At 38.3% G+C, this 19,722-nt stretch overlaps 1 protein-coding gene across 1 annotated transcript in view; it reads right to left on the reverse strand.

The window, feature by feature from the left end:
• Positions 1 to 19,722, reverse strand: part of LOC109008755 (DNA polymerase epsilon catalytic subunit A-like) — a 41,773-nt gene that overhangs the window by 16,013 nt on the left and 6,038 nt on the right. The window contains exons 5-26 of the mRNA XM_018988971.2: positions 19,127 to 19,287; positions 18,811 to 18,899; positions 18,477 to 18,694; positions 17,483 to 17,569; positions 17,155 to 17,289; positions 13,939 to 14,061; positions 12,128 to 12,211; positions 11,019 to 11,183; positions 10,729 to 10,905; positions 9,674 to 9,787; positions 9,272 to 9,376; positions 8,192 to 8,310; positions 7,950 to 8,091; positions 7,779 to 7,873; positions 7,312 to 7,417; positions 7,145 to 7,224; positions 6,864 to 7,040; positions 6,552 to 6,639; positions 6,332 to 6,412; positions 6,102 to 6,245; positions 5,142 to 5,237; positions 4,740 to 4,940 (exon numbers count right to left, since the gene is read on the reverse strand). Of these exons, the coding sequence (XP_018844516.1) occupies positions 4,740 to 4,940; positions 5,142 to 5,237; positions 6,102 to 6,245; positions 6,332 to 6,412; positions 6,552 to 6,639; positions 6,864 to 7,040; positions 7,145 to 7,224; positions 7,312 to 7,417; positions 7,779 to 7,873; positions 7,950 to 8,091; positions 8,192 to 8,310; positions 9,272 to 9,376; positions 9,674 to 9,787; positions 10,729 to 10,905; positions 11,019 to 11,183; positions 12,128 to 12,211; positions 13,939 to 14,061; positions 17,155 to 17,289; positions 17,483 to 17,569; positions 18,477 to 18,694; positions 18,811 to 18,899; positions 19,127 to 19,287 (2,787 nt within the window). The remainder of the gene's footprint in view (positions 1 to 4,739; positions 4,941 to 5,141; positions 5,238 to 6,101; positions 6,246 to 6,331; positions 6,413 to 6,551; positions 6,640 to 6,863; positions 7,041 to 7,144; positions 7,225 to 7,311; positions 7,418 to 7,778; positions 7,874 to 7,949; positions 8,092 to 8,191; positions 8,311 to 9,271; positions 9,377 to 9,673; positions 9,788 to 10,728; positions 10,906 to 11,018; positions 11,184 to 12,127; positions 12,212 to 13,938; positions 14,062 to 17,154; positions 17,290 to 17,482; positions 17,570 to 18,476; positions 18,695 to 18,810; positions 18,900 to 19,126; positions 19,288 to 19,722) is intronic.

Genomic DNA, 19,722 nt, shown 5'->3' on the forward strand with positions numbered 1-19,722 from the left:
CACACCACACATCCCGCCAAAATCTAATATGGATGCCCTCACCAACTACAAAACGGATTTGATTTGCAAAACATCGCCACCCATTCATTATATACTTCCATAAGCCCACACCATACCCCCCTCTCACTTCCTTAGAACACCAGCCTCCCCAAGCGACACCAGATCTAGCATCAATAATATCCTTCCACAATGCTCCCCCCTCCAAATAATATCTCCAAAGCCATTTTTCCAATAAAGTTTTATTAAAAGTTCTCAAGTTACACACTCTCAACCCCCCATTCACAACTGAGGCACATACAGTCTTCCATCTTACCAGATGGAATTTCTTTTCCTCCCGCATGCCTCCCCATAAGAACGCCCTGAAGAGTTTCTCCACTCTATTCACCACCCCTACAGGCGTAGGGAACAAAGATAAAAAATAGGTGGGGAGGTTAGTGAGAGTACTCTTGATAAGAGTAAGGCGGCCCCTTTTTGATAAATACACTCGTTTCCAGCCAGCCAACCTTCTCTCTATCTTCTCCACTACCCCATCCCATATAGTTCTACTCTTGAATGTTGCTCCCAGCGGAAGGCCCAGGTATTTCATTGGGAAAGAGGACACCTTACAATCCAGCAAGCTTGCCAAGCTTCGGATATTAGAGACCGCACCCACAGAAACCATCTCAGACTTGTCCAAATTCACCTTTAACCCCGACACTGCTTCAAAGCAAAGTAACAATGCTCGTAAAGTTTTAATCTGGCTCCTATCCGCTTCACAAAAAACTAACGTATCGTCTGCAAAAAGAATGTGTGAAATGATAGTAGGGCCACTAGAACCATTGCCCACCTAAAAACCCGACAAGAAACCTCTCCCAACAACAGCCTGCACCATCTTACTTAAAGCCTCCATAACTATCACAAATAGAAGAGGAGATAAAGGATCTCCCTGTCGCAATCCCCGCAAACTATCAAAATAATCAGCAGGTGTGCTGTCAACCAAAACCGAGAACCGAGCTGTTGAAATACAATGGTGTATCCATGCAATCCACCTAACCCCAAAACCACACCTCTCAAGCAAGTATAAGAGAAAATCTCAATTCACATGATCATATGCTTTCTTCATGTCAAGCTTGCACAAAACACCTAAACCTCCTTCCTGTAATCTGTAGTCCAAGCACTCATTTGCAATAAGTACTGAATCAAAAATTTGTCTTCCTCGAATAAATGCGTTATGGGACTCGGAAATAATACGTTCCAATACCGGGCTAAGCCGGTTAGCCAGAACCTTCGAGATAATCTTATAAATGCTACTAACCAGACTTATAGGCCAAAAGTCCTCAATCGCCAAAACCCCGTGTTTCTTGGAAATAAGAGCAATAAAATTCGTATTAAGGGATTTTTCAAACTTTTGGAAAGAGTGAAATTCCCTGAAAACCTGCATAACATCATCTTTCACAATGTCCCAACAAGTTTGAAAAAAACCCATTGAAAAACCATTCGGCCCCGACGCTTTGTCCTTCGCAAGGCCAAATATGACCTCATAAATCTCTTCTTCAACAAAAGGTCTCTCCAAAACATTAACACAATGCGCATCAATTGCCTCAAAATGCAAAGCATCAAGCTTCGGCCTCCAATAATCCAGTTCTATGAGAAGAGTCTCATTATACTGTACTATATAGTTTTCTATATCGGGATGAGAAGATAACACCTGAGAACCTAATTGGAGTGACTCAATGGTATTGTTACGCCGATGTGAATTAGCCACTTCGTGAAAAATCTTCGTACACCTATCACCTTCTTTCAACCAAAGAGCCCTGGATTTTTGACGCCATGAAGTCTCCTCTGGCAACAGAACCCTATCCAAGTTTGCTATAACCATGCCCTTCCTCAATAACACCTCCTCCGAATGATCTCCCAAGAATTCTTTATCCTTTATGTCTTGCAGTTCCTCCAACAATGTAATCTTCTGATTGTCAATGTGACCAAAAACCTCCAAATTCCACTTCTTCAAGTCTTGTTTCAGTGCCTTCAACTTGCTTGCCAGAATGTAACTTGGAGTACCAATAATCTGATATGAAGACCACCACCCACGCATCATCTCTACAAACCCATCCGCTGCGAGTCACATGTTTTCAAACTTGAAATACCAACGCCCTCTGTGAATACCCCCACAATTCAAAATGATAGGAAAGTGATCTTAACTAACTCGAGCTAGTCGTTTCTGACTTACTTCCGGATATTTATCTTCCCACGAAGGAAATACAAGGAATCTATTCAATCTCAACCAAACCCGCCCATTTGACCAGGTGTACTCACCCCCTACCAGAGGGATATCCATGAGGTCCAGATCAAAGATGAACTCACTGAATTCATCCATAGCTATGGTATGTCGACAACACCCTGATCGCTCACTAGGAAAGCGAATAGTGTTAAAATCACCCCTCATGCACCACGGCACATCCCATAATAAATAAATTCCCGCCAACTCCTCCCACAAACTTCTCCTGTCCCTATCCACATTAGGACCATAGGAGCCTGCAAATGCCCATTCCCATCCATCCACCACATTTTTAAAGGGATTCGCAACCGAGAACTCTCCAATACACTCCTCAATCAGCTCAACCACTCTTTTATCCCACATAATTAACACTCCACCTGACGCTCCCAAAGAGGCCAAATAAGTCCAACCCACATACGAGCACCCCCACAAACTTCTCACAATTTTCCTATCAATGCACTGCAACTTTGTTTCTTGAAAACACACCACATCACACTTCCACATCCGCAATAATGATTTAATACGAAGGCGTTTATTGCGATCATTGAGCCCCCCGGAACATTCCAAGATACAATCTTAGGTTTCATAACAAGACTATATTGCCCCTCCCTCTCAATCTATCCATTCCGCTACTCCCTTCTTTCACATCATAATTAATGGAGCAAATTAACTTTTTGAATTCTCTATCCCGCTTTGAGGCTGACTTCGAATGGCTATCCTCAAGTGCTACGAGGAGAGCCTTAAGTTGTTCTTCATAACCTCCAAACGAAATCCCAATAATAGCTTGAATCTCTTCTACTTTCTTGAAAACCCACTTTGATGAAATACTCCCATAGTTAAGGGGGAGTGTACACAAAGGAGTAAGTGATCTTTGGGAGTAAAAAAATCAATTTTAGAGCCACACACTGATTCTGGTTCCCCATAAACAGGAACCGAAAATTTTAATTCCTCAAACCCTCCCCCAGACTTATTCTCCTCAAAGGAGACCATCTCCATTGATAGAGAGTCTCTCGAAGACCTCAGTATCGAGGGATCATGCTCCGACAACACTGACTGCACATGATTCACCATTGGGCCTCCATCCACTACACACGGTGTATATTGTGCCTTCTCCAAACACAACCCACGAATCGGCGACAGGTACTCACACAAAAGCCCCTCCTCTGCCAGCGAGACTACACAAGCAACATCTGGGCCTTCAAACGCCACGCACAACTGAGTCTGTGCACTCCCCATCAACAGCCCCCCTGACGACGACGGAAAAACAACCCTCACGGTCTCATCTGGTTCCATTTCGCCGTCTTCCACCTCCTCCCGCCAGAATTGTCTATTGGCTCACCAAGGTGGTCGCCCACGGCCGTCAGCTGTCCTTTCTTTGGGCCTACAACCTGGCCCAAAGCAGGGCCCAACTCTAAGCCCGTTGAGCCAAACTGCTCCACCTACCCTCTTCTTACGTCCATAACCCTCTAGCCCGAAACACGGCCCAGATCCCTCCCTTATGTAAAGCCCACATCACAGCCCATGCCCAAACTCAACATCTCCTTACCCTTAAGCTGCGTTTCAGCCAGTCTATTTCATCTAATAACGTCTCCACTTTTTTCTCCGTGTCACCCAGCACTCTTAAGATATTTTTCTCCTTTGACCCCACCAGTATATAACCATCTCCCCCTCGTTGCTGCACAATCTATGTACTGTTCATGCCTGGCACCACAGCACCCACGACTCGTTGCACCTGTTGTGCTTGGAGCACCCCACTGTACGACTGTGCACCAGCTGCCATCCACGATGGAGCACCACCGTTGCTCTTCGAAACACCACCACCTTTAGGTACTCTGTTTCTCACACTCGAAACAGAGGGAGGGGGATTGAGCTCCTTCAATGTAACTCCAAAATTCCTCCACCCCTCCCCCTTCCTTCCGGCACCACTAGCAGTCCTCTCCTCTTTTCATGCCCAAACTCCGAGATGAAGATAAAACTGGCATTGTTATTACATCCCCTCCTCACCATTAACTCATTATTTCCTTTTCTACAAGTTCTCAGGAACTCTGAAGAACCCAATGACTCTACACAATCCTTTACCATTAAACCCAACCACCCCAGGGCTTCATGATCCAAAGAAATGTATTTCACCACACGGCGACCACGCTTTGTGATTCTCCACCACCTTTCATTCTCCTTTCTGAACTCAAATACCTTATGTTCAATAACTACCTCTCTGCACAACCCCATGAAAACCAACTAACACAGTAACTCCAACTGGACTAATGCATTAATCTCCACAAGGAGATGTAGTCATTGACACACCACAACCAACTAGTAGTAAAAACAAAGAAAGAAGAAAATGTACGGAGAGAAAATTTTTAGGAGAGAGAAAAGAGAACAAGAAAAGTCCACCTCTTGAAATGAGAACATAACTGTATATGCTAAATAAAACGTGAAAAGATCCAGCATGATAAATTCAGACTTAGAATTAAGAATGCACCTTAGGTTCACACGCAACTATATACTGGCAGCGAAGTCCTTTATCTTTAACCATTGTATCACCAAGAAAATCAGAAAGGCGTTTTGCAGTAGTTACTGCACATGACTTTTGTACACCATAGTCAGCTAACGACTTGCTCATAGTGCTTGACTCTGATATGTAATCAAGTAGCTCACTGTCCACAACATCTTTTCCTTGATTCTGAGAAGAGAAATTTTTTTATCAGTATTCTGATAGAAGAAATGAAAGAAAAGGGCATAAAAACTGAGCAATCCTGGCTGACTTGAAGATATCCAATTGCCAATAAAATAAAAAGAGAGAAAAAAAGAGTTCCACAACAAATCCCAGTGCTATACTTTAAACAAAGCAATACGCAATACTAAACCCAATTCATTAACGTACATCAAGAAGATCAAGCCAACGGTTTGCAACAGAAGCTACAGCTGAATAACACTCCTCTAAGGTGGATCCATGGAGGAACTTATCGAAGAGCTCAGCCTGCAAAAAATAGATTTTTTTTTTTTTATAAGTTAAAAGAAATATATTAATCCACATAATTAGGCATAGCCCAAGTACGCAAGGAGTATACAAGAGAAACACCTAATTCCAAGCTAAGAACTAGAAAAAGCAACATAGAAAACATGAAAACTGGTCCCATCCAATACAAAAGCCGATGCCCAAAGTAATAACTTACGGAAGAAAAAATCTCTAATCCCTCCCAACGAACAGTCTCTAGCCAATGCCCAAAGCAAAAAAGAGATTATTATATGCAAGAGATTATTATATGCATTGAATCTGGAAAAACATATTATCAGATTCATCTAAAGCAACTGCAAAAATGAACGTAGAGTTTCTTTTCCAGTTTCCTCAGAAGGAAAAGTTGGTTCCATAAAGCAATGACATGGGTCTTTGAAAAAAAAAAATTTGGTAGGCAACACAGGTCTCTCAAAAAATATATATATATTTTATAAGTAAAAATCTATTAATATCAATAGGTGTAACCAAGTACATTGGATGTATACAAGAGAGAACACCTAGCCCTTAATAGAGAACCCCTAATGACCAGTAAGTCCATCCAATATACACCAAGCCCGATTGGGACAAAACGCTCCTCCCCACGGCAAAGCAAATCACCGTAACTACCCCAATCCCTTGTTTCCACAAAACTAAGACACCACCCAAAACTCCCTTAGAAGCTACAGTCTACATACTACACCCGAAACTAATACTACACCCCTTCCTACAAGGACAGAGGAAGGCTTCATAATACAACAGGTCTCTCAAAATATACCACAGGCAAGAAGAAAAAAGACCAATTATATAGCAGGTAACAAGCAGAAGAGTATCCAAATAAGAGGTTACCTGGAAAACTTTGATGAGCTTCAGTTCACCTCTTCGTTTGATCTCAAAACCTTTAAGCTCAGCAAGGGTTCCATCATCATTAAAAACAGCATATCGCTTCTTAATAAGGATTCCTTCTTCCTTTGAAGCAGGAAGAATCATTGCCTACACGAAGATTAGTGATAAGGGTAATGCAAAGACAATGAAGAACAAATAAGTTGTTAAAATCCAATCATAACTATCAACATTACCTTGTATGGACCATCCACTTCAAATTCAATTGAGCATTCACTATGAGTTATATACGTTTTATTGATAGGATCTGTCAGCGTCTGTAAAACACAGTAGTTAGAACTTCAAGAAATGTCGTAGTTAGCATACTCAGCATGAGTACATAAGTATATAAGCATAAGCAGAATGGAACAAAATACATCAGGAAGTACACACTCTAGAAAAAGATCCCAAGCTGACCTGGTATTGATCATTTGTATTGTTTCTAGCCACATCAACATTAAGCATAACACATGGATATGAGATTGTCAGCTTCTTCCTGAGGTCTCTGAAATATGTGTTCCCATATGATGTAGTCAGTGTCTTTAGATACCCAACAACCATATTTTCACAAATGAAGATGAAACCTTGGATAACACCATTAAATTTGACTATGTACAAGTAATATATATGAAAATATCAATGAATGCCATATAAGTGATAAGGACTTTGACACCTGCAGTAGTTAATAGATACCAATGACTACTTAAACCATGAAGAGCCAGATCGTACTTGGTTTTGAAAGTAAAGTTCTCTGGAAAAGACCCAGGAAGCACACACCAGATACCATCTGTGTCTAATTCAAGTGGTTTTCCAATTTTATCAACCAATAAGCGAGCATTCTGAATTATTTTTGCTCCTGTATACGTAACTACTCCAGCCATTTCCATTGAGTACCATCTTGCACCCCTGAAAGAAAAATAACTTTGAAGATAAGACCAGCATGGAAGCCACTGTAACAGAAGACTTCATATAATAAGAATTTCAAACAAAATGGAAGTCCCCAAACTCACTTGCGCATGACATATCCATAGAACGAATTAAGAATACACTTATGAGCAAGTTGTAATGAATCATAAAGCACTACCATATCCTGCAATAACAATATGAGACTTGTAACTTGTCATCACTAAAATGGCTATTTTCCAATTACTCAATAAGCTGAAGAATAATTCCGTACTTGTGCTTCCTGGATTTTTATAGAATTTCCACTAGCCTTGGCTTCTGACAACTTCCCTTTCCAAACCTTGTTAAGTCCTTTGTATTCATACCTTCGATCCCGAAAGCTTGAGCGGGAACAAAAGCAAATATAAGTGGAAAAAAAAAGAGAGAAAAGAAGTAACAAAGAAATTTGGGAATGCAGATGTACACAACCGATTCGTCTTATCTGTCAAACTCATGTCTATCAAATGCATATCCTAGTGAGAATTCACTTCCAGTGTTTCATTACTATCTTTCTTATAAGTAAAAGAGTTTTATTAATAAGATTGAGAATAGGCATAGCCCAAGTACACAGGACGTAAACAAGACAAGACACCTAGTCACCTCCATTGTTTCATAACTATTACCTACACTTACATAGTAAAGATTATCTTTTTCGAAATTTAGTATACAAAACTTATGATATAACAAATTTTAACCGCTCACCTACGAACAGTGTCAACATAAAATGGGTTTTCCCGCATGCAGATTCCTGCTTCTCGGAGTTCAGTGACTGGCTTTTCAAGTACCCGTTTATATGCCTGTAGAAGAAAGCAAAGTTTAGTCTCTTGGGCATCAGTTATGCAAACATATCTACCAAGACAGTGAGAAATCTACCTTCTGACAGTATTTTTTTAGACGTTCTTTTAGCCTTGACTGTTGTTCTGTCTTAGGAAGGTCAAGAAAAGATTTTTTCAACTGACCATCGGCACCATCAACAAACTCAGACTCAATTTGCCTCTTCAAATGGTAATAGTCACTGAAGTTATTCAAGGTGATGTCCAGGCACAATCATCAGTTAGTCTTTTTATGGATACAGCCTATAGATATATGGGAAGATCTAAACACAGAAATGATACCTTTTCTTTGCCATGAATGTCTCTCCCCGCCAAACCCATTCAAGTTTTCGTAGACAAGTTTTGCCTGGACGGTCGAAATCACATGCAGTGCACACCTCATCTGTAACTATTGATGGTGGCTAGAAATAAAACAAGGAGAAACCTTAATATACATCGATGGTAAAGGTATGTCTAGGCAGAGGGGGCGGAGAGACAAAAACAACAATTTGAGGATGCAAGTGGGCAAAAAATAAGGCATTTTGTAAAACAAAGAATAAATCAGCTACAATTTGACAGGAAGAAACTGTAAAATATGCCAATCAGGAGACAACTCAATTAAAAGTAAAAGCCACTAACAACCCTTGCTTATAAGTGGCAATAAAGTTTCGTGTTCATTCTCTTTATTACACACAGAGAGAGCCAATTTGACTAATGTTCCCTTGGAATTGCATATAGAGGACAGGTGTTCCTCAGGAGGTTTCCTTGTTCATTTGAACAGCTGCATTGGGGAAGATCTTGATAAGAGACAATCTTAATAAAAGGGTAGCTGTCATAGTTGCTAGGTGTTACATGTGTAAAACCAATGGAGAGCCTGTTAATGACCTATTACTTCATTGTTCGGCATCAAGAGAGACCAGTTCACTTGTCATTACTCTTTACAGGCTTTCAAGGGAAGCATCATTTATGTAGAAGTAGACAAGAGAATATGGAAAGCTACTCCAGTATGTCTGTAGACAATTTATAGAGAAAAATGACCTGATGGTTTTGAGCCACATAAAGCATCCGTTTCCATGTCTTTTTAGAATTCTTAGCTTTTGGACTTAGAATGACGTGTTTTAGGAGCATTTCTTGTATATTTCAGTTACTTGAGCTTTCTGCTTTGATATATGATTATTCTTCACATTATCATGATAAAAAATGCCTTAAAGATATTCTCTAGTTATACTGTCATATACTTCATACTATAGTGAAACGCACTGCACCCTTGTCACATATTTTATAAGTGAATGTCAAATAAACCCCCCCCCCCCAAAAAAAAAAAAAAAAGAACAAAAAAAGGGGGTTGATCATAATTGATTAAAGCATTTATTACCAGCGTACCTGAAGCCTGTTTGTTAAAATAATATTTGGATACATTGCAGCCACATCGAGATGATATATTAGGGGGCATTCTTCGCGTATGGGTTCATCTCGCAATCTCACAAGCTGCAGATGAGTGAATAAATGAAAAACAGTTTTTCCAGACATCACTTTTAAGGTTCAGATGTTAATATCATAGAAAAACTTCGTTTTATAAGCATTTAGGTGAAAAAGTATTTAATAAAAAATAATATTAAGAAAGTATCGCAGGCTTTGTAGATGCAACAAAAGCTTTAAATATTAACAGAAAAATGATGGGACACTAATGCCCCTTTGTAAAGAAATTAGCCGAACACATTTGGATGAGTCCAAGCCCTATAATTAGAGATGAGCTCATATGCTTGAAAGAGAAATATTCAGCACCTTTCCCATTATAGAATCCTTCACTTCATCATAATTAGACACCGATTCCAATTCCATCTTACCCTCTACCCTTATAGCATATTGTAAATCCCGGTCAAGGTTGTTGATCAGTTGCTGCAATTCAAAATAGCATATTCAGGAAGCATAAATAATTATTCCAAAATCTTGATTGAGTAGCATCTAATTAGACCCAGAAAATTCTTTTTCTCAAAGGAAAATGATCATTGATTGCAAATATTTCAGTAAAGCAGCTTCCATGGAATCTTACAAAAGGAATGGATCAATCTTGAAGGAAGTTGTTGGAAAGAAATATCTAAGTAGAAAGTACAGCATCAAAAGTGAAGTGATTAGCAACTTAAACAGTATCTCAACGACGTACACCTCGGTAATAACAAGACCATAAGGTTAAAGAACATTTAGTTTGTTTGCACTTGTACACACGTACAAATTGCTTTTTTGGTGTACATCAAAATATTTTGACTTTGAATAATTATACATTAGAAATTTTTTTTTTATAGCTAATCAAGAAGTTTTATTCATAAGAGAAAAGGGCATAGCCCAAGTACACAGGAAGTATACATGAGAAGTGCCTAACTAGGGTTTACAACCGAAAGTGGAAATTCATGGACATATAGTCCATTGAAATCAATGACCCCCGCCCATAAGAACAAAGTTTAAAAAGAAAAAAAAAAAAGAACTTTAAGCTCGTCCATTGTCCTCTCACGAAGCTTCTATCATTCTCTTCCGCCAAATGCACAAACACATACATATAGGGGCCATTAGAAATAAAAGAACCATTAGAGTTGCTTGGAAAACCCGTCACACAAAATAGAAAAAATTCGCATGACAAAGGCCTATGAAGGTTGCAGACAGCAAAACAATAAAAAGGTACAAGTATCTGGATAGATGTGTACCAGTTTTTATCAATTTTTGGTAAAGACTGGCTCAAGCCAAACTAGGATAGCAGACAATGTAGAGAAATAGGATGAGCACTTCTTGAAACCAGAACTATCAGTCATTTTCAAGTTATATAAACAAATACAGAAACTGCATACCTCATAAGCAGATGGATCAAGCTTAAAACTGGTAGGAATATCAGATCTAAAAACCCCACTCTCAAGGCATTCCACATGGCCACCTATATAAGTCTCACTCTCAAGAAGGTGATGATTATAAAACTTCTCTGGATCAGATTGGTGTTTGTTAGGGCAGATAACATTAGCCTTGTATGCCTGTAAAGGTAGCAAAACTACAAATGAGACTGGGAGAACCATAATTGTTTAGTGGTGGAGAATTTGCTTTGCAAAGTGTAAAAGCCTCGGAATGCATGTGCACAAGAACCCACCTGAACCATTAGAAGCATTTCACAAAGGGTCCCACTACCTTTGCGTAAAACTTCATCAGGTGACATGGGTATAATAGTAGCAAGAGAGAATATGAAGGGATGAACATAGGTCATATATAGGTAGTAAGTAGCAACAGCATCAGAAACAGAATAGGAGGCCATCATCTGTAACACCATTTTCAACAACAGACTAAAAGTATTAGCAATGTTCCCAAGAAGGCGACGTACAAAAAGAAAGAAAGAAAAAGAGGCTAAAAATAAACGTCTAAACTTGAAAAAAAAATAACTAACAGGAATTAGCAGGCAACGATGCATAAGAAAATAGTTTGACATTGCTGACTGCCAAGCATAAGAGTTATCGTATATACCCTTCCATGCACCATAACATTAACACTTGGGATGGGGCATCTGATACGTTGGCAGCCAGCAACTTCCATAAACACATGTATGTGTATTGAAATAAAAGGAAGGCAGTGCAGCTGGTGGTGTTTCTTGCATTTGTTGGCTTATAAATCGCCAAAAAGACAGACAGTCCAAGCGCAAGGGTATATTATAGCAGGATTACACTCAGCCCTCATCACCCTGATGTCATATACCGTTTGTAATAGAACCAAGCATATGACAGTTCCCTACTTGCCTTTTGAGTCATAAAACCAAAGCAATCACAAGTCACTAGCAGCTGGTCCCTCTAGAATACCAATGAATTATCATTGGATCACAACAGTATAACTTTGTCAAAGATTTGCCTATGCATCTGCTTCTCTATAACCCTAAATGTAAACTATATACTTGCTGGAAGACACCGAGTTCAACCAAGTATCCATATCACTTACTCCAAAAGACCAACAAAGTAAATTTCACACATAATGCACATATTGGAAGCACCCACTTTCTACAGATGTAAATGGTCGATCATGCGATTTGCACTCGAAGCACCCCCCCCCCCCCCCCCTCCCTCCCCCCAATGGGCAAACATCTACATGACCTTCATATAGCGATCCTTTTATCCTTCGTCATCATTTTCATATAACATTATCCTCATGTTCTATTACAAAACCCCAGTAAACCTGCCACTGCTACATCAGAAACACTATTTCAGTCTGTCATACCTGAGGCTTTTCCTTCGCAAAGCAAACCATATCCTCAGGATTCACCTCCAGCGGATCATAACCCAACTTTGCTTTAGTAACAGCCTGACATCAGTTAAAGGAAATGGAAATGCATAAGCCTTCCAATTGTAAGGGGAAAACATGGATATTTGAAACTAAGAATAATGAAACAAAGAATTGTGTCAGAAACATTACAAACTCAGGTAGAGCAATGTACTGCATTGGTGAAGGAAGAACATGAATATAGCAATCAAGCTGAATTTGTGTTCATATGTTAATCGAGCAATAATTACTTGTTGTTTAAATTCATCATGGTAACTCCTATGTTGTTATATTAAAATTTTAATCGAGCAGAACCTATTCAAGTACAATATAAATAGACAATCAAGCCATAAATACACATTAATACATTATGAAGAAGCAATAGGTGAACCTATTCTGTTAGGATATCACTTTTGGTTTCGTAATATTCTCTTGGATTTGATCTGAGAGGTCTAGGATAAGGTATAAAAAACTGTCAGGAACCCAGCATCAGGCAAAATATGACATAAAATTCTGAGTGCCTTCATTCGATAAAACTGTTAGACTTTCCTGGTCCTAATTAAGATACAAAAGCCAACAAGAAAAAAGCTTAGTAAAAAGTCCTCTATATAAGTTCAAATGATAACTGCTCTTAGAATATGCAATTTCCTTTTTTTTCTATCTTCGGTCAACAACAAGAATTACGCCTAAGAGCCCTCCCAAGCCCCACCCCTATAATTGCCATTAACACTGCGCTGTGGCAGCTTTGGCATTAAGGACCCAAAAAACCAAGTCACATCTGGGCTTATACCCCAAAAGTAGTCATAGTTACAATTGGAGCCCCTTATAATTATTATGAGAGGCAAGAACTTCTTCCCCAAGCAATGTGTCATCCCATTCACCACCCTCTTATACTCCATCCCGGTTATCACAATCCCTCCCTTTAAATCCCTGGCATCCTCATAAAGTCATTCCATTGTAGGTGGCATAGCTAAAGACCCACACTTCTAACTAATGTTCACTTTGATACCATTTTTAACAACCTAAGAGAAGTCCAAGCCACATCTAAGCTTATACTCCAAAACAACTTGTCACTGTAACTATTGGAGCTCCTCACATCATTATAAAGGACCGGAACTTCTCCCCGAAGCAAGTAGGATCTCATTCACCACCCTCCTTTACTCACTCTTGGGTATTTATTACAAGGGAGACGAACTAGATTGAATTTTGTCTTGGGGCGCCATTAATAAAATATTAAAAGTCCCAAGAATTTCTATTTTGAATTTTGGGGACCAAAAGATTTCTTTTCCCCCAGATTTTGGGGGCACCTGAGATTTGTCCCTAATGTCCAGTCCCATTTTTGGAACATCACATAATGTTCGACATCAGAAACTCAAAAATAAATATATTACATATCACTAGCATGTGGTACGTCTATTAGTCATTTGAGACCTCAAAAATAAATAGTAGAAAAATAATATTAAATATATTTGTTTCTTATGTCTACCAATAGTAGTCAGAATGAAAGGATTTTTTTTATAAGAAAATAATCAGAATGAAGATATTTATATGTCAAAACAACTAAAAGCTCATTAACCATGAGAAACCCTCTCGCGATATACATTTTTTTATACATATTCTATCTAAGAGGACTTTTTTGGGAAAAGAAAAAGAAATAAGAGCACTTATAACAAACACAAGTTGAACTAATAAGAAACAAATTCCTGTTTTTTAGCTAAGTAAATAATAAAACAAAAAACACGAAACAAAACCAAGCTGGAAGTTTGTACCTTTAGGCCCTGGCTTCCTTGTGGGAGATAACTATCGCGTTTGACCCAAGCAAAACAATCCAGATGACAAGCAAATTTAGCACGACATTCCCCTTGATTCTTGTCACATTGAAATCCTAACTCCTGCATGCCAAAAAAGAAAAACAAAGTTCAGATTGAGAGGGAAAAATCAATAACTTTTTTTTATAGGTAAATAAATAACTTTTTACAAGTAGCATGAGCTTAAATAAAGAATCCCGTTGATAACTGAAAAGAGAGTATCTCCAAAATCCAGCATATATGAGAACAAGATTATTCTAATACTATACTTATAAGAAGAATAATGTCAAACTCACATCACGCCAAGAAAGCATTAAGGTCCAATGAAACAAAAGAAATTTAATTGTCATGACCTCCTTCAAAATCCTACCCTGTAGTTTTTTATGTGATATTAATACAAAACCATAAGTTCAAAGTATAATTCTTGCTATTCAAAATACCAACAGTCAAAAAAATTCATGTGTGTCAAATGCAGTTAAATGCTCAAAAAGCTAAACATAAAGAAAAAAATAAGGCACCACATATCTGAAAATCCTAGGCATAATCTAGACAACTAAAGTAACACAAATTTATAGGAAAAACAGATGCAGGCAGAAACATAAACAACAATATGGAGCCAGGTCCTTCTTTTCGGTAGAATGATTCCTGAAATCTTCTTCTACAAGCCAGAAGTCATTAGCCAACAGTAGCCAATGGTCACTTACTATGATGATAGTATTTACAGTTGATTATGTTTACACACTACGAATAGTGCAGTATTATTTACAGCCATTGATCATATTGTGCAATGCTATGAATATCTATTTTTTGAGAGGTTTGCTTGGAGGCCTAAGTCTGAAGGACTAGCATATGAGACCATAGAGGAAGAGATGGTCACATGCTTGAGAGGCCCTTCAAAGAGAATGGGGTTCTCAAAGTGGTAAAAAGATGAGCAGTACAAAGCACCAGGCCCAAATGGTTTTACAATGGCTTTCTTTCAAGCTTGCAAGGATGTGATTAAAGACAACATTATGAAGGAATTCCAGAATTTTCAAACAACTAGTAAGTTTGAAAAAAGTGTTGATGGCATTTTCTCCATTTCTAGAAAGCTGAGGCAATGGATTTTAAAGATAACCAACCGATTAGCTTGTGAATAGAATGTACAAGATAATTGTTGAAGTCCTGGCTAATCTGTTGAGTAAGCTAATTAAAAAGATTCTTTCAAAACTAGAGAATGCCTTTGTCAAAGGTAAACAAATTTTATACTCAGTGCTCATAGATAAGAAATGCTTGGATAGTAGGCTCAGCTCAAGTGAGCCAAGGGTACTTTGGAATTAGATATTGAGAAGGCCTACAATCATGTTAACTGTGAGTTTCTTTATTATTTACTTGGCATATATGATTTCTTTCTATTTTGATTGGTAAGTCTTGGGAGATATGATTTTGGGGAGCAATGACTGTCTTGGATGGTGTAATGTATCTACTCAGTGCACTTTATGTATTGGTTAATGGTATTCCCTCTTAGATTTTTCAATAGCTCTTGCCTCTCCTGGTCTGAGACTGGTGATCCCTTGTCTTTGTTACTGTTTGTTCATTTCATGAAGGCCTCAGCAAAATGTTGTCAGCAACTGTTGATGAAGGCTTTCTTTCAGGACTTATATGGGGGATAGCAATTTTGTTGTACTCAACATTTTCCATCAATTGTTTGCAGATGATACCTTGAGATTTTGTGGGGCAAACCCGTGCCACCGTTGCCCTTTGAGGGCACTTTTTTTGTACTTCAAAGATGTTTCTAGGTTGAAAGTGAAATTGGGATGTGGGTAGTGTTTCTAAAGTGGATAAGTCTAGCTAGCATATTAGGTTGCAAGGTATCCTCTTTGCCTATGAAATATCTTGGCCTCCCCTTGGGAGCCTCTTTAAAAGCCAAGTCCATTTCGAGTGGTGTGAGAGAGAAGATTGAGCATCGATTGGCCAATGGAATAAAAAAGTTATAGCAAGACTTTTTATGGAGAAAGATAGGTGAAGAGTTCAAATTTCACCTATCAAATTAGGCCAAGATAAGTTCCCTGATTTCCAAGGGAGGTTTGGTAGCTCAAAATTTGTTCTTGGTCAATCGAGCTCTCCTTGGAAAGTGGCTTTGGCGTTACTAACATGAGGAAGGCCTTGTGTAAAATTGTAGTGGCTTCTAGATTTGGTTGTACTTAGGGTGAGCATTCTAATGAGAGGCACATGGGTTGTATGAGAGTGAAAAAATATCAGAAGAGGGGAGTTTTCCCATCACACTAGACTTGAGGTGGGTGATGGCTCTAAGATTAGATTTTGGCATGACTTAAGGTATATAGACAAGGCCCGCATGCATGTGCATAAGGCTTCGGTAGCTAATTTATTGTAGTTCTCTGGTGTCTCACCTCAATAGAATGTTAGTTTTCTCAAAGTGGCTCATTGTGATACCCCAGATGATAAGGATAAAGGTAGGTGGTGTATGGGATCCCATATTGCTTGGGAAGAAGAAGTTATTGCTCTTTATAACGTTCCAATGGGGCTCCAATTGTATCATTGATTAGTTCTTTTGGAGTATAGGCCATGTGGTTTGGGCCTTCCATTGAGGCGTTTTGATATCATCACGGAATTTTTCAATCTCTTGTACTCCACTAGATTATGTCTTGGAGATCAAAATTAAAACTATTTTATCCCTTCCAAGAAAGGGAGTTCACCATTAGATCTTTTATTGGGTCCTTATGCCCCCAAGACAGTAACTCTTCCTATAAGGAGCATTTGGCAAACTAAGGCACCTCTATGAACAACTTTTTTCAGTTTGAAAGATATTTTAAGGATAATGAGTGGATGTTGAAGGAGCTTAAACTTTTCTTTTTCAATCCTTTGTTTCTTTGGTCAGCCACCATAGATTTTAGCGAGCTGAGTTTCCATGATTTTCTAGTATCTCTTTCTATTTCTAATTCGGAACCAATTTCGTTGACGCCCAATGTACTTGAGCTATGCTTTTTACATTTTTATATAAAATCTTCAATTATTTAAAAGAAATACTACAAATAAAAGAATGTTATAGACTAAAATAGAGAAAGTAAACCTTATGCAGGCAGCTAATAATAACCATGCTTTTTCCTTCTCAGTAATTAAAAGTGCTAAAATTTTAAGATGATGATGTTGGAACTCAATTAACAGAAATAAACAACGCACTTCACTCATTTTAATGCCATGATAGGCTGCTCTGCTTTCCAGGAATGGCCAGTCAAAAAAATCACCATTGTATGTGACATAAATACCGGGCTTGAGCTCTTGCATATGGGCAAACCACTGTCTAAGAAGCTCTACCTGCAAGGAGTACCAGATAACAAAACTTGACTCGTGTATCAGCATCGTAATTGATGTAAATACACACGCGTGTATACATGTGGAGAAATTATGCATACATAAAAGACATAAGTAAACAGATGCCTAGATAAATACATACATACACATACTTAAATTTGTATGTACATATGTGTGTGAGTTTGTGTGTCATTACCTCATTTTTAACATTTGTCACTTTAAAATACCCTTCAAATTCTGGTTTCGGAGTGTACTCTAGATCCTCTATATCATCTCCAACGCACTGGAGATAAACAAAAGAAATGGTGGTTATTTATAACAAATGCCAATGAAGAAATCAAGTCTATGAGCACATCCAATTAAATCTCAACTAAGAGATCAATTGATAGTGGGCAAAGGCAATAATGAGGCCTACATGGATACAAAACAAATAAATGATCATTAAGCCTCATCAGTCATCTGAGAAGAAAATCAACAAACACAGTAATTAATTCCAAAAAGAACCTGCAACAACCATATACCATCCAGAACCAATTCTACCATCAACTTGGTTAATTAAATACAAATACAAACATACCATTGTATCACAAATTGTCTAAAAACATAAGTTTGTTGTAACTAAAAGAGTACATCTTAGACATTGCAAAAAGACAGTCTTCAATGCTTATAAGCGAACTTGGTATCAGAATGTTAATTTTTCAACACACATGGAAGAGCTCTAGATATCATTCACTAGAAATGGCCATACAAAGAGTCTTACAGAGACCTCTTTATAATATCTCCGGCTACAAAATCAGTCGTAAAACCAGAAAATCACTATCTGAGAGTTTATTCCTATGCACTTACCATCTCTACTTCATCCATCAGCAACAACCCCCCCCCCCCCCCTCTCCCGCGGAACCTTAGAGGTTAAACAGGCCTTTATGAGAGGAATCAACTTTTACCAATAAATCTCAAACTTCAGAATCAAAACCAAGATTATAGTCATTCAATACATTTTAGAATGATCACAGTTATACAGACAACAGATGCAAGATTAAGTTCAAGCATGTATGCCATAAAATGCTAGTTACAACGTTATGCAACTCTTATGTCTGAACATATGCTGCAGACTAGGAATCACAAGATCTTGTTAAGGAACAAGTGAAGAAATACTGAAAGTGCATTAAGCTTAAGCCTATTATATGTACCTCTCTGTTAATGATCAGGTACCCTTGTCCATCAACCATGTATGAGATCATCATTATCAAATCGTATTCAGCATCAGGAAATTTCAAAGGAAGCTTTGTGGTCTCAATATCAAATGCACAAACATGCACTTCAGCACGTTGCAAAAGATCTGTTCTCTTCTCTAGCATAAGACCAGTACTAGATACACTAACATTGTACCACTGCCCACATCGTACATCTGAATCATATGAAATTCTCAATGTCTCGAAAAAAAGATGCAAATAAAACATAACTTCTTAATCTTCATAAAAATTAAGTAGAATCTCAAAACCAGCATCAAGAGATAAGAATCACCTTTGTCAATGGCAAATCTAACATGGTAAGGAACATCATATTCGCGGAGGTCAAAAATGCAATCTAGAAAATCTTGAGGTCTTTGTTCTCTGCAAATAGTCTTGAAATCATCAAAGAGATAACACTTATGATGGGAGGAAAAGGTCAGGTGCTCAATCCAGAAAGAGAAGCAACAGAAAGAGCAGTTACAAGGTAGAACAGCAGAAAGAAAAACAATAAACTTTTCCACCAAAGTAACAACCAATATTTAATCATTTTGCAAAACAATGGCTGTTCCAATGCAAATAGAACCTGAACCTGGAGAATAGAGCCTTACTTTTTCCCTGCTATTATGGACTCGTATGCTTCTGCAGCATCAAATTTTTCCCGGTTTCTTTCAACAACTTGCCATAGGTCACTCTTCACATTCATTAATTGTTGAACAGTGTCAAAAGATAGCTTTAAATAAGGTTTGGTCAAACCCGATAAATGGTTTTTCTGTCAAGGAGCATACAATGATATCAGAATGCATTTAAAGGGAAAAATATTAGCAAACAGTTCCACCAACTGAAGAGAAAAGAAAGACATTGAGGATCAAGGGATGTAATGATCGACTGATTAGCAAGGATCAGAGTAGAGCAGACAACTATATGCTCTAACTGTGGTTTGGTCTGTTATTTGTAAAATGTAACAGTGCTTTAATCATGAAATATATAGAGGAAACATACCAAAAAGTGCAAACCCTTATGCCCCCAGTTAGAAGTTATTTATGAATACGACAACAGTTCAAGGTGCTGGTTTTTACTCGCAGTTGAATAGTCAACAGATCTGCAGTCTAACTAAAACAAAGAAAAGCAATGCACAAGGTATGACAACAAGCTTATTGTGTCCAAACTGCAACATACACACCACAGCGATGTCAAGGGACGTGTG

This window comes from Juglans regia, chromosome 14 (assembly GCF_001411555.2).
Source record: "Juglans regia cultivar Chandler chromosome 14, Walnut 2.0, whole genome shotgun sequence".
Classification (NCBI taxonomy): Eukaryota; Viridiplantae; Streptophyta; class Magnoliopsida; order Fagales; family Juglandaceae; genus Juglans; species Juglans regia.